The sequence below is a fragment of the Callorhinus ursinus genome, unplaced genomic scaffold, assembly GCF_003265705.2.
Source record: "Callorhinus ursinus isolate GAN/ISIS: 27379988/994484 unplaced genomic scaffold, GSC_fseal_2.0 scaffold29, whole genome shotgun sequence".
Classification (NCBI taxonomy): domain Eukaryota; kingdom Metazoa; phylum Chordata; class Mammalia; order Carnivora; family Otariidae; genus Callorhinus; species Callorhinus ursinus.
The window spans coordinates 14,285,102-14,300,858 of NW_027397091.1; the positions used below are offsets into that span (position 1 = coordinate 14,285,102).

The 15,757-nt window shown below is 40.8% G+C and overlaps 1 protein-coding gene across 1 annotated transcript in view; it reads left to right on the top strand.

Annotated features, from left to right (window-relative positions):
- The first annotated feature begins 12,805 nt into the window (after positions 1-12,805).
- The window catches only part of PCSK2 (proprotein convertase subtilisin/kexin type 2), a 286,652-nt gene continuing 283,700 nt past the window's right edge, over positions 12,806-15,757 (top strand). The window contains exon 1 of the mRNA XM_025876932.2: positions 12,806-13,290. Coding sequence (XP_025732717.1) covers positions 13,114-13,290 — 177 coding nt within the window. The 5' untranslated portion in view covers positions 12,806-13,113. The remainder of the gene's footprint in view (positions 13,291-15,757) is intronic.

A 15,757-nucleotide genomic window follows, 5' to 3' on the forward strand; every position in this document is an offset into this window, starting at 1 on the left:
TTGGGACTTCATCAAGATAAAAAGCTTTTGCACAGCAAAAGGAACAGTCTACAAAACCAAAAGAGAACTGACAGAATGGGAGAAGATATTTACAAATGACATATCAGATAAAGGGCTAGTATCCAAAGTGTATAAAGAACTTATCACACTCAACACCCAAAGAACAAATAATCCAATCAAGAAATGGGCAGACGACATGAACAGACATTTTTCCAAAGAAGACATCCAAATGGCCAACAGACACATGAAAAATGCTCAACATCACTTGGCATCAGGGAAATCCAAATCAAAACCTCAATGAGATACCACCTCACACCAGTCAGAATGGCTAAAAGTAACAAGTCAGGAAACGACAGATGTTGGCGGGGATATGGAGAAAGGGGAACCCTCCTACACTGTTGGTGGGATTGCAAGCTGGTGCAACCACTCTGGAAAACAGTATGGAGGTTCCTCAAAGAATTGAAAATAGAGCTACCATACGATCCAGCAATTGCACTACTGGGTATTTACCCCAAAGATACAAATGGAGGGATCCAAAGGGGACGTGCACCGCAATGTTTATAGCAGCAATGTCCACAGTAGCCAAACTGTGGAAAGAGCCAAGATGTCCATCGACAGATGAATGGATAAAGAAGAGGTGGTATATATTCACAATGGAATATTATGCAGCCACCAAAAGGAATAAGATCTTGCCATTTGCAATGACATGGATGGAACTGGAGGGTGTTATGCTGAGTGAAATAATTCAATCAGAGAAAGACATGTATCATATTACCTCACTGATATGAGGAATTCTTAATCTCAGGAAAAATACTGAAGGTTGCTGGAGTGGTGGGGGGTGGGAGGAGGGGGTGGCTGGGTGATAGACATTGGGTAGTGTATGTGCTATGGTGAGTGCTGTGAATTGTGCAAGACTGTTGTATTACAGATCTGTACCTCTGAAACAAATAATGCAATATATGTTAAGAAAAAAAAGAAGATAGCAGGAGGGGAAGAATGAAGGGGGGGAAATCAGGAGGGGAAGACGAACCATGTGAGATGATGGACTCTGAAAAACAAACTGAGGGTTCTATAGGGGAAGGGGCTGGGGGATGTGTTAGCCTGGTAATCGGTATTAAAGAGGGCATGTTCTGTGTGGAGCACTGGGTGTTATGCACAAACAATGAATCATGGAACACTACATCCAAAACTAATGATGTAATATATGGTGATTAACAGAACAATAATAAATTTAATAAGTAAATAAATAAATAAATAATAAACTAAAACTTTAGGTTTATTTTTTCCAGTTTTATTGAGAAATAATTGACATATATCACTGTATAAACTTAAGGTGTACAGCATAATAGTTTGGTTTGCATATATTGTGAAATGTCTTCTCATATAACTACAATAAAAATAAAAGAAAGGAAAAAAGGAAAAAGAAATTTCCTTGTGATAAGAACTCCAGGAATTACTCTTTTAACAATTTTCCTATATACCATACAGCAGGGCTAACTGTAGTCACTATGCTGTATGTTACATCCCTAGTATTTATTTATCTTATAACTAGAAGTTTATACTTTTTGACAACCTTCCTCCAGTTCCCCCTCTCCCACCCTCTGCCCCCGGTAACCACAACTCCAATCTCTTTTTTATGAGTTGTGTGTGTGTGTGTGTGTGTGTGTGTGTTTAGACTCCACATATATGTGAAATCATACAGTATTTGCCTTTCTCTGTTTGACTTATTCATTTAGCATAATGCCTCAAGGCCCATCCATATTGTTGCAAATGGCAGGATTTTCTCTTTTGTTTATGGCTGAATATATATATACATATATGTGTGTGTATAGATAGATAGATATAGATATTACAACCCTTTATCCATTCATCCATCACTGGACACGTAGGTTGTTTCCATGTCTTGCCTACTGTAAATAATACTGCTATGAACATGGGGGTGCAAATAGCTTTTCAATTTAGTGTTCTCATTTCCCTTGGATATATTACCAAAAGTGGAATTGATAGTTCTAAAAACCTTAGATTTAAATTGTGATCTCTTCTAAAAACACAAAAATACCCTTTGTTGTATAAGCTAATGTTTCCCCATCCTTTCCTCTAACAATTTTTTTAAAATCACGTTTGGACAGGTCATTACACAGAGTAATCATTTTTCAGCCCAGGACAAAATATTGGAAGAAATAGAAGAAATTCAGTCCTATATTTTATGCACAGGCATTTGGAGTATTTCTATCCTGTGGCCTTAAGAATTATTTTCACCCTGGCTTCTTATTTTGGAACTGCTTCCCAGAGTTCTCACATTTGCACCTATCTTCATGGTAAATTGTTTTAGCATGGTAATATGCTCAGATCAATTGCCAGTGGCAGTAATGTGAGCATCAATCATGTACAAATGTGTAATAACTGGGAGACAAATGACATTACCCCCCTTCTTCTTTTAGCCTGGTACAGTTTGCTCTTCTGGAGGATGCCTTTAGTACAAAGTAATTTCCAGGGAAGTCTGAAGGCACATCAGTTAAGCATTAAGAATTCTTTCAGCTCACCTAGTCCTCAGAGAGAGAGAGGAAATATGCAGCAGCTTGGACTTGGCCAACACCATGGATGTTACAGAAGGTTCTGAGTCCTGAAACCCAGCAGGGTCATATAACCTTCATCCAACCTCCTTAGGGCCTCCCCACATCCCACATATCTTTTATCTCTCTGTCACTCTCTCTTCCTAGCCCTTGGATGTTAGGATTTCCTGGTTGTTCACAATTTAAATTCTGGTTGTTTGGTCCTGAGAACTTTTCCCCCAAATCCTGATTTTCCCATTTTATCTGTACCTCCTAACATAGTTTTTCTTAGTATTATTCCACCTGCCTCAATATATGTCACATTTTTGTTCTTATGTGTTTGTTTTTACTTTGGCTACTCTTTTTACCCAGTTGGCCTCCCAAAAGGCTGAGATTTGTTTTGGTTATATTCACCACAGGTGCTGTCTTTAAATATGTAATTAGTTGAATGTACAGTATTCTATGTCCTGAAAATATATAGCATGTGTCATATTTCACACAGGTAAGAAGTCAGTCATCTGTTATGGGACTGTTTACAAATCCATGGGAGGGTCAAGCAAATCCAACAAAGCATAGTCAAGCCCCTGGGACTGGTAACATTCTGGAGCCATTATCTCCTTCAGCTTGAAGAGATGAGGGAAGGCGGTGGTTAGTAGAATCTGGAGAGGGGGTTGTATGGAGATGTCTCCTTAGGAGGAACTGCGGCATTTAGGAAAAGGATGAAGTTAACACGTGGTGACCCAACAGGGAAGGAGTCTGGAAAATAAAAACCCTGAGCTGATTCTCCTACTCTACTCTCTGATTTTTTTTAAAACAGTTCTTCCTATTGATTGAATCCAATGGGAAGCCATAACACAATGAATCTCATTGATGTGGTCCATAAAAGTCAATCTCCCTGGGCACAATACATTAGAAAAAGGTGGAGAGGAGATCTGAAGGGGAAAACAGAAATAACCAGACAGATATAATATGCAGAGTTGAGATCTACATAATAAAACATAACAATGAAAATTAGAAAGATACTGTAAACTCAGATTGTATTATAGGACTCAATTTATCCGTATTCACCACCTGGTACATAAAACAAGTAGCTGACCCTCAGGGGTCTGTTGCTCAGATATTTTGTTCTCTCTTGAGTATCAAAGCCAATTACTCTTCATGGGATTCCTCACTCAGTATCACTCACCACTCAATAAATTAGACAAACATGAGTAGGTAATTTACCATTGTTTAGCATTCTAGCTTGTTTGAAATGACTTCAGGTCAATGTATTCCACCATATGTGAACGACTGACTTCATGTTTTACCAAAATCTTTTCCTCGGTTCATTTAATGATTTGGCTTTTTAAATTCCCCTTGATTAAGGCTGAACATAACCCTTAAAATCTGAAAGCAGCCACAGTGCTGTGGTTTTTGACAAATCACCTCAGCTAAAAGACGCAAGCTCATGCTCCTTATTTATTCATCTGTTCTTGCCAAGGGAACTTGCCAGCTCCTCTTGGTGCAGGTCTTCTGAAAAAGATGAGAGGAGAAATAATAAGGGCACCTTGAAGAAACAATGTAACTATACATAAAGTCTTGTGGGCAATGCTGAAAGATGACGTGATTTTACCATCTCATGTGGAACTGAGAACAAGAGCCCTCCTTTCCCTGCCGGTGAAAGGAATATGAAGACTCATTCTAGCATCAATGTATATCTTTCCAAAGATTTATTTTTGTCACCATTTGAATCCTGACATTTACATACAGCTACATGGTAAAGTGAGTAACTGACTTCCCTCCATGAAGACTGAACCCATGATTTGACCACCCCTATGCTCTAACCAGTTGAGTCAACTCATCATTGACAAGTCACCAGGCATGAGTTCGTGACATGTCTGTAACATTGGCTAAGAGCTATCATTGTTGGATGGGCCCATACAAATAGAATGGTCCTTCTTAACACCCACAAGTAAATAGCCAATGCAACAAATATTACTCTCTCTGCCCAGCATTTAGGGGATGTGTTATAGCACCAGACCATTTACATCTTAGCTTTATTTAAGGAATACCTTTCAATATAGTTCTGCTTCATAGATTGTCTCTCACCCTGATGCACTGTTCATCTTTTCTGAACAGGAATTATGATAGACACATGTTGTTTTATCCATCTAATGTCCTTGACACTTTCTCTGGGGGAAAAAACCCGTGTTTTCCTTTGTCTAATACAAACATTTTTATTATCAGTCCATGCAGTTCAAGTCACATGTCAGCTTCAGGAGCAGGTACAACTCACAGGCCTGGCCAGTGGCTGATTCTAATCATCTGAAACCCATAGTCAGGGAAGAATTGGTCACATGCCACAAGCCACGTTAATGAACTAGTTTTCTGAGATTTTACAAAAGTTACTGGGGAGGGTGCCTGGGTGGATCAATCAGTTGGGCATCTGCCTTCGGCTCAGGTCATGATCCCAGGGTCCTGGGATCGAGTCCCATGTCAGGCTCCCTGCTCAGTGGGGAGTCTGCTTCTCCCTCTCCCTCCCTTTGTCACTACCCCTGCTTGTGCTCTCACTCTTTCTCTCGCACAAAAATAAATAAATAAGTAAAATCTTTAAATATTGTACTGAAGAAAAAAGCTGTTTCCTCTGAGGTTAAACTAACAACAAGGATAATAGATGAAGATGGAGAAAACTCTAGATCCAGCCTTGCCTGAATCTGTATCTATCTGTGGACTCTTCAAGGATGTAAAATAAGAAATTTCCTTCATTGTTTAAACCAACTAGAGTTGTAGTTCTAATACTTATAAACAAAAGAAGAAAGAAGAAAGAAGGAGGAGGAGGAGGAGAAGGAGAAGAGCAAGAGGGGGAAAGAGAAGTGGAGGAGAATAAACACAAGTGGGGAACTACAATCTGGAATATGTCCAAAAGTCTAAGGTCATACAACTAGATTCCATTACTTTTTCTCAACTCTGGGTTTCATGTATTTATTATTATGGCCTTACTTCCATCACCCTCAAACTGAACATTGCCATTCAAGTCAAACTGAGACCCCAGCAATGCTTACTTGGCTATTCTGAAGAAAATGTCCAAAAGGACACCCACTCTAATTCTCAAGTCCTCCAAGAAGAGGGTGATTCATTCTTCCACCCAGAAATGAAATTGTTGAAATGTTCTTTCTCAATGTTTTAGAACATACCCCAGATTCATTATAGATATTAATTTAGAAATTAACCCTTTAAAATAGTTCTTGAGCCAATTGTTTAAATTGGCTTGTAAAAATATGCTTTTTAATGAAAATGTTTATAGAGGTTGGACTTAGCTTGGTGTTATAGTTTGGATTACTGTTCAACAAATATTCTCTCTTCTTACTTTTCCACTATGGACAGAGTTGGGGTTGGCCATGTGACTTGCTTTGGCCATTGGAATTCTAGTGGATATGATGCAAGAGGCCTTAAGTGTTGTTCTGTGGCTTGGCTTGGGTTTTGAAGGCAGTGATAAATCATGAGAAGAGCATGCCTCTGCTATGCTGCCACTTCAGCCTGGGCTTTAGAAAAACTACACATGGAGAAGATCTAAACTAAACTCACAGGCTGGAGTCAAGCTGAGCCAACCTACAGCCTGAAGTAAAGCCATTCTGGCCAAGTCCAGCCTAGCTCAACCAAATCACAGGCAGCTGTAACACAAGAATAAAATACTTGGAAGAATGAAGGGGGGGAAATCGGAGTGGGAGAAGAACCATGATAGAAGATGGACTCTGAAAAACAAACTGAGGGTTCTAGAGGGGAGGGGGGTGTGGGGATGGGTTAGGCTGGTGATGGGTATTAAAGAGGGCACATTCTGCATGGAGCACTGGGTGTTATACGCAAACAATGAATCATGGAACACTACATCAAAAACTAATGATGTAATGTATGGTGATTAACATAACATAATAAAAAAAAGAATGAGAAAAAAAGAATAAAATACTTATTGTAAGCCATTAAGTTTAGGATGATTTGTTGTACAGCATTTTAGTGTCAATAGTTTACTACTTCATTACTATGCTTTATGTACCACTGTACCATTCATGCAACCAGTAGACCTTAAGAGACATGAGATGCATGAGAGAGATAAGTGTTTAGTTTAGAATATTATCATTGAAAATTAGCCCTAAACAGAATCTTAGACACAATCAGTCTAAGCAAATACTCCCTGCTCCCCATTTACATTGAGCTCCAGAGGATGAAGCAACTTACCTCAGGTCATGACTTAACTCAGAGCCAGCACTAAAGAAAGGAATTTTGACTTCCAGCCCCCCAGTCTTCCCACAATACCACCACACCCTCTCTTCAGTATTTAGACACTAATTCATACTCTACTTCAATATCTTACTTTTCTCATATTGGTAATTCTGGTTCTGTCCTCCCCTGACAATCTTCTAAGCACTACCTTATAGCAAAATACAGAACATGAGAAAAACTGACCATATTGGACATTTGCAAAAGTTTTCACTACTAGAGGAGGGAGGAAATGCCAATTTATCTTTTCCTTGTTCTTTGATGTGGATAGAGTGCCTTTGGCCAAGACTGCTTCCATTTCCCCGGAAGGCTATATTCCAGAAGACTGAGTCTAATTTGGTAGGCTTTTTTTTTTTCTTATATAGGTTTTTTTTTTTTACATTTATGCTAATAATTGTTTTGGAGAACACATTCCTATTCCTGTGTTATTTGAATATGTTCTATCAGAGGCATTATAAAAAATCTCTATAACAAAAGGAACTGAGACCTTATAGATTGTTTACCCCAGAAGTCACAAACTCAGATGACTTTATGGCCTAGATCAGGAATGTAAAGCACATGAAATAAGAGGCTGGAAGAGGATTCTGGCAAAAGTTAGCAGTTCAGGCCCTATTACAGTGTGAGGGAGGGCGTTCTGGAAAATGGTAGCTACTAATTGTGACTATGTTGCCAAATTTTTGATGAAAAAGAAGGAACATTTTGGAATTTTTTAATGGGAAATGATCCATTTTTAAAGAAATGTTGACTATTTTTTAACATATGATCCATATAAAACATGCTCATGAACTGAATGCCACTCGCACAAATTAATGCATCATGGAATGTGCTATTAGAAATTAAGAATACTATAATTAAGTCATATGAATTAAAATGTCCTAATTATGGAATTTTAAAAGAGAAAATAAATCTATAAAAGCCACTAGGTATTGTTTTCAGTAGCTAGTTCTAGAAATATGTTTCTAAGGTATACTTTTTGGCTTACTCTCTCTAGTGTTAAGATAAAATGGATATTGTATGATGAATTTCCTAAAAATAGGCTACGCCATGTTTCTAAAACCATGAAAGCACAGAATATTTTCACAAGGCATAGAAAATGAGCTATCCAAGAGCACAGTCATCAATTTATAGCTATTCTTCCAGCATATTAAATAACATTATACATCAATTTCTCTACTTGGGCAAGGTCATCCAAATCAATACTAAATAGTGTATAATTACTACTACTAGAGAAGTAGGTCTAAGTGAGGACTTTCTAAAATCAGGTCTTTCATTGCAATGGCAGGGTTAGCCTTAAAAAACTAGTACGTACATTTTAACATTTGAACTTTTATTTTACTTATAAAATTTTTATCTCCTTAAATTCAGTTTATATTTGCTAACAAGCCATGTACTTTGTTCTTTCTACATTATTTGAGGAGTACAAAAAAAATCTCCCTGTTAAAGATAATTTCCATAATCATTCAAAAAGTGAAGTGAGAAAGATTTACTGTATTTTTTTAAGACCATGAAAAAGAAAAGAGAAATAACACAAGGTAGAGAATTCATGAATAGATAATCACTTTCTACAGACAATAAGCAATGTTCCAATAAGCTCTGAAAAATAGTTAATTAATTTTCCAAGTGAGCAAACATTATTTTGTAGCCCTGTAGACCTAAAGAGGAATCTAAAGATAGTGAATAGAAATGTGTTCCTAATTTTCAAAAGAAGATTAAAAGGGTTCTTGGTCTTCATTGTTTAGCTACTTCAATTCCTATCAAAATAATAGAACCTGAATTAACACAAAAAATGTTTTTACTGTCTTGGAAAATAAGGAAGCAATGAGTAGCTTTTATTTATGAATAGTTGATTAGTCTGAATAAATTTGATGGTTTGTTGATGAAATTATAAAATGAAGACAACCCCAAACACTCTAAATTAAATGCGTTGATGATAATAAAACACTTGATAATGCCCCATGAGTCCTCCCTACTATATTAATTTAAGACGGCTTACTTAACTAAAGTCAGCTGAGACGTCGCAACTGAAGGAAAAACAGAGATAAGCCATTTAAGGAAAAGGTATAAGGTGATAAAAGCTATAGAAATTGGAGGACAGACTGAGGAAATCTCGATGATTTAGAAGGAGTGGGTATACACTAGGGAATGAATTAAAATTTTCCAAATACCTGAATTTTAAGTTGCAGAAAACATGAGAGTGTAGATAAATATCACAGGGAAGTGAGGTGAGAGCTTGGGAAAAAAATTATCTGGAGAAAATGTTGAATTTGAAATTTGGCAGCAACCTGTACAGTGGTAACAATACTTCAGGAAGCCTGAGAATGGGCTGGGGTGGAAGGAACAGGAAGAACAGGGTCATTAGGTGGAATCAACTTAAAAGGGTTGGTAATACAGTACGATAGTAAAGAACTGTGGCACCCAGTGAAATTATTTTTACTGGACTTAAAATGCTCAGAATGAATGCAATAGTAATGACAAAACTCAAGTTGATTTTTAAGAAGACTGTATTTTAAATTGCACCTTCTGTTGTACATGTCTATTCCCCTTCAGGTTACACCCCACCCAATGGAAATAAACAGAATCATAAGATCTTTTCCCTAATGGACCAAAGAATATTCAAAGAACCAGCAGCCTCACCTAGGGCTGCTTCTAACTTTCTCTCTCTTCCCCAGTGATGGGTTTTCCTTGACCTGAAGCACCCTGTGCCCGAAGTTATCCCTGGAAGTATATCTGAATGGCAGCATACCAATCATAGCTCAGGTGGTTTGGGTTCTTTTAATCACACATAGGTCTGTTGATTTATAGTTATGAATCCATGTAATGGGAATATTCTGGTGTTTGTAAGACAATGTCTTCAAAGAGACTCTAGGGATTATGTAGCACATTTGAACTAGAACCAAACTTAAGTCTGTTTGTTTTTTTCTATAGATACACTAGAATCTTAAATAGGAAGAACCTCAACATACTGATGATTTTCGTGTCTATTACTGAGTGTCAGCCATTTTTGTTAGTTATTCTTTCCTGAGATCCACACAAAATTAGCAAATAAGAGACTATTGGTGTGTGTATGAGGGGGAGTATATAAAAATGAACAAGACCATTGGCCACCGTAATGTAATAAAAAAAAGTATGACTGTCCTTAACATCTCGCAAGTTATTGATGATTCTTTCTACATCATGGTCTACTTTGGCAACTCTTTGAAATTACAATTTGGGTCTTGGACCTGGAGGTTATCTAACCCAACTGTCTCCTTTTACAGATAAGGAGGTAGAGGCTTTGAGGGATACAATGATTTAGCCCAAGTGGCATAGCCAGTGACAACAGAGACTGCAATAGAGTTCCTGTCAACTGGATTCTATTTTAGTCCTTGAAAGATTCTGCTACCATTTTCTCTCCTGTTCCCCTTCTTGCTCCAAAATTACTATTGGTATTCAAAAAAAAAAAAGAGCTTAGAAATAGTTAACTTAAAGAAGCTATGTGTGAATGTATATGAATGTGTCTTTGTATTTGAAGTAACAATTCAATGTATCAATATATTTCCTCCACTTGCGTACATTGTTATGCATTTAAAATTGAGCATTTGCATCACAAAAAAACTTCCATTTTCATTTGCTATGCTGTTCTGACAATATTATTATGAACTGTATTCTATGTAAACCACTAAAAATGTCTTATTTTAATCAGCTATCCAGGCTTTATTTAGCTTGTACCCAATTTTATATGGTTTTAATTACTGAAAATCCAAATACATAAGATTCAACATTTACTAGCACTTCATCTTCGGAATTTATTTAGGAAATGAAGTATTGCTTTGTGGTTTTAGAAAAAAATTAATAAATATCTCTGAATAGATGGTAATTTCATGTTCATTTTCAGAGAGATTTAGCTACATTAGCAGTGCTATTTCCCAACACCCATAATCTTCTAAATTGACTTATTTGATGCTCTTCAGATCTATTTTTCTTAAGACTTAGATTTTTATCTCTGTTGCTGCTTTTGAAATGCTCTCCATGATTGTGAATCCATCTAATGTAATTTTCACATTTGGTGCCATTTTTCTCAAATGACAATACAGGGCAGGAAGAATCATTTGGCATTTCTTCATACCAGCCTAGTACTTTGATTTGAAATATGGGTGAAATATAAGGAAAAGAGAGAAAGGAAGAGCTGAAGGTCTCTTAGTAAGAAAAGCTCATGTTAAAATCAAACAGACGGACTATGAGAGGTAAGCTGTGGAGTAGGATAGGGTGATAAAAAAAAAAAAATCTCAGCAGAAATGAGCCTCTGAGCAGTAAAGAACTGAGGAACCCAGAGCAGCTCTGTTCCCTTTTATTAATACTTTCTCAGAAAGCTTGTCTCCACTTTGGCCCCTTTCATCTTTAGTCTATGTACTAGCACCTTCTCAGCATCTCACTTAGCTTTTCTTAAAGGAGTTCAAGTACTAACACTACTCTACTAAAAATAATTGCATACAGATTTCTTATGCTTCAATCAAAATTTTCAGTAATGTCTGCATTTTTATTTGGCAATGTTTAAAAGGGCTCTGGGGGGAGCCAACTGTGCCAGCAAAGATGATCTGCTCTGAAGACAATGTATCCCATGGCATTGTGTGTATTCATTTCTACCAATACTGATTTTCTTGTGTTGATTCTGACTTCATGCTAAAATGAAAAGGGGGAAGTCTGTTGAAAATAAAACGTGTGTGTATGTAAAATGTGTCAACATTATTCTCTCTCTCCCTTTCTCTCTCCTTGTCTACCTCTTCCTCTGTCTCTTTCTCTCTCTCTGGCTGTACTGCATACACTTAATTAAGCCTCTAAGAAAAAGGTCTCTTACCTCTTATCCAAGTAAAGCAGGATTTTGAACTTTGGAGCGAAATGATAATGGGAATCAGTGTGCATACTCTGTAACTCAACAATATTTGAGTTGCTTTAAAACAATCGCCCAGATTTCTTGGCAGACATCTCGCCCCTGCTTCCTCTCACTGGGGCAGGAAGAAGTGTAAGCCGTTAGTAGGCTGTGAGTGCACGTTTCTTAACTGGATAATTTAGCTGACCCGCTGCCACTTGGCCTGAATTCACCCCAGTTGAGAATGCCCAACTGGAGTCTTGGCCCAGAGCCTAGGATTGGTGGCTACACCTTCCCAAACGCACACCCTCGCTGTCCTTGTGCAACCGAACATCCCCAAGTCTGAGAATGTACCTCCAGGCATGTCAATCCCGGCCGCGCCTCTCTTGAAGGCGGTCTCTGCGGAGCAGCCCAGACTCCGGGAGGAGTCTCATCTAATCACAGTTGCTAGTGGGAGTGAGTCTGATCTCCTGCTAGGCTTCCCAGCTGCTTAGTTCTAGACAAGCCCAGAGCCTACAAAAATATAAATAAATAAATACTAGCCCCCATGAGTCACCCAAAGAAAGCTGCTTTCCTCAACCTTCCCCATGCCGGGAAGGGGAGTAACCCTCCCCCAGGATTTGCCCAAAGTGGTGAGAGGAGGGTTAATATTTGCTTTGTTATTGAGAGAAAGAGAGGCAAGTATGCCTTGAGAGAGTGAGGAAGAGAAAGAGAGAGTTGTTTTGCAGCGGAAAATAAGCAGGGGAGAGGAATAGGGAGAGGCCGGTGCCCCAGCTCCCCTCCGGGCCTCAGAGAGCAGTACAAGCCGTAATTCCCTTTCCAGAGCCTTACAGATTTCCACAAACAATGACATCACTCCGGCGCCGCCGACCAGATTACAGCCGGGGGGATTTTCCTGGGAACAAGGCGGGCCCGGGTGGAGAGATGGAGGAGCTCTCCAGGGTTCTGAAAGGGGCGGGGGCGGGCGGGCTCGCCGCGCGGCGCCCCCGTCGGCGGAGGCGGACCGGCCGGGCCGGGGGCGGGCAGAGGCGGGCCAGGGGAGGTCCAGGGCGGGGCCCGCCGCATCTCCGGCCTTCATTGGCTGCTGGCGGGCGCACGTCACCCAGGCTGGTGCTCTCCTCCGGTCCCAGTGGAATTGGAGCCGAGGAGGAGCTGAAAATGCAGATTTAGCCTCAAGCACAGACATACACTCGTTCTTTCTCTCAGATACACACAGCACCCCACATTCGCACCTCTGCCAGCGAGCCTGACTACACGGCTTCCCCGCCAGCCAGATGCTGGAGGAGAACACACATTGATTTGCTGCTTTCCGAGCCCCTAATCAGTCTTTTTCCCAACACAAAGATTTTTTTTAAACAAACAAAAAAACTACATATATTTTTCTATTTGCACCTTTCCTCCGAGTCCCCCGCTCCACCAGCCTGCGCGCCTCTTAGCACCACTTTTCACTCCCAGAGAAAGATGAAAGGTGGCTGTGTCTCCCAGTGGAAGGCGGCCGCGGGGCTCCTCTTCTGTGTCATGGTTTTTGCATCTGCCGAGAGACGGGTCTTCACGAATCATTTTCTTGTGGAGTTGCATAAAGGAGGAGAGGAAGAAGCTCGCCAAGTTGCAGCAGAACACGGCTTTGGAGTCCGAAAGGTAAGATCTCCCTTGCATTTCGCATGTTGTTTCAAAACGGGGGCAGCCTTGCGCAATCTCATTGCAGATTTGCAAGTTTTCTTTCTCATGCGATGCAGATATTCTGCCATGGGCTCTTTAACACGACATTGCCTCCGGTGATCTTTCACGGGTTATGTAATTAAAATGTCCTTCAAATTGTACTAGTAAGGTCATAAAAATAATTTATTGCTCTTTGACTTGGTGGCAAAAACAAGGTAACACCTTTCTAACAATGCCCTGCGCCCGGGCTGCTGTCCGAGGTACCAAGTTCTCAAGGCTGCGTGGGGATGGAGGAATGAAGTGCTGAACATCTGGACTTGACGTTGGCAGTCTTTGCCAGGGATGTATCCCCCGCCCCCATCTCCTGGAGAAAGAGTAGTTTCCGACGGACAAGGCTAAAAGCTTGGACATTGCAATTCACCTCCGTGCTTTTCGGATCCCGCGCTAGGAGGACTTCCCTCCCGGTGACTTCGGTCCCTGCTCTTTTCCAGGAACAACAGCTCCCTGGCTGCAGGAGACTTGGAGACATGAACTGGGTTTCTTTCCAAAATCGGGGTGGAACTTCTCGCCCTCACCCCTGCCCACGAGCGCCCGCCCCCGAAGCGTACTCCTTAGTTAGCTCTCTGATTCTCAACTCACAGCTGTAAAACCTGGAAAGGTAGATTTTGAGAGGAGTTCCCTATGGAGAAATCGGGGTGTCTCTCCCAGTGTGTGGGCGGCCAGCTTGGCTTTCCCCACGAGGACGCGAGGATCCCTATTCCAAGAAGTTGTCAGAGTTCAACTGTTTGGGCAGCTAGATAAGGCTCCCAACCTAGGATGACTTGGGACTCCTTTGGCGACTCCAGGGTATCCATTCTGGGAGAGCAGGGGAGAGGAGAGTGCTGGGTGGGAGCCTTGGCTTACCTACTTGTCCTTCTTGCAAAATATCTTGTTAGAAATCGCAAGTGTCCTTAGGGAACCTGGCGAAAGGTGGGGTGGAGTGAGGGTGCAAGGAGAAACCGGGCGAGGGGAGCCTGGAGGACATAGGGATGCTATTTGGCAACCAGAGGGCTGGGTGGAGGTCTGTGGGATTCGGGAATCTCTCCCCTCCCTCCTGATCCCAGGAGAGAGGCTGAAGATGAGCGGCGGGTGCTTTCGTCTGTTGCTTTTGCCTCTCAAGGGCAGCGCGAACTAGGTCTCCTATCAGTCCCTCTGTCCCAACTTCCCATGCCTCCCGCCTCCCTCCCAGGTGCCACGAGGGCTCCCTCACATATGCGGTCGGCTCTCCCTCCTCCGTAGGGCGTTGGCAGCTGCGATTTCGACCCCAGGTGCGTTTCAAAGAGAGTAAGTCAGAGGTCTGGGAGGAGGCACCAGTGGCGCGCGGGCGGGTCTTGCAGTAGGGAACTTGTTGCTCCGGGGAAGCGTGGGTGGATCGGGGGAGAGAAGATGCCCTGAGGGAGCAGCCCGCTGTCGTTCTCGCCCGAGTCTGGGGCTTTTTCAAGAGTGCCACAAACACAATAAAGAAGCAGACCCTCCTTCCTTCTCACCCCACCCCCCTAACTTGGCAAGACTCAGGACCCAGGAGCCATAAATATAACAGTGATTGTAATATTGATTATTATTACCTGACAACAATAGGGCACCCTTGTGTTCTGGAGTCCTTACATATATTCTTATTTAATATTCTCAACAACTCTGAGGAAGCTACTATTGTTATTAAGCACATGGCACTGATAAGGAAATTGGTTCAGATCAGGGCCCAAGGGGGGCGGGGAACACAACCAGATCTGGATTTAAATCCAGATCTTTCAGAGATAAACTCATGCTATTTACCTCTTGGTACATACCAAACAGGCTAAGTGCTCTGAAGGATGTGTTGGGCTTTGAGGTATGCTGAAAAGGGATGTGGCATCAGGCTCTTTAGTTTTTGAGCCTAAAGGTTCTGCAGTTGATGCAGAAATCCTGTTCTTCTATCCCCATACCATGCACCTTTTCATAGCAAAGGCAGACATTGCTACCTTTTTACTTACTTTTTGGAAAATATGCCCTTTAAAAGGATCTTAGCAACTTAAGCAAATCCAGGTGTAGCTAAGACAGATAATGGCTTAACTTACTAATTCTCCAAGAGGGTCACTCTTTGTGTATAGAGGTAAACAGCTTAATGGGGGTTTTATAGTTTTAATGGTGAAGTTTGAGAAATGAGGTGTAGGGACAATCTCATCATAAATGAATCTGGATAATTTTGATATACTTACCATAAAATCTGAGGGAACTCATACTTTGGGGTAAAATCAGATACCTAAGCCTCTTTCACCCCCACTCTTTCTTCAAGAGGAGCCCACTTGTTTTGAATCAGCCTCAAACATGTAATTTCTATCTAGGAAAAATAAGTTTTTGCCTTGCCACCTCTCCTCACCTCTCTATAACCCCTCAAAATTAGCATCTCTTATCCAAATGATTTTTGTTC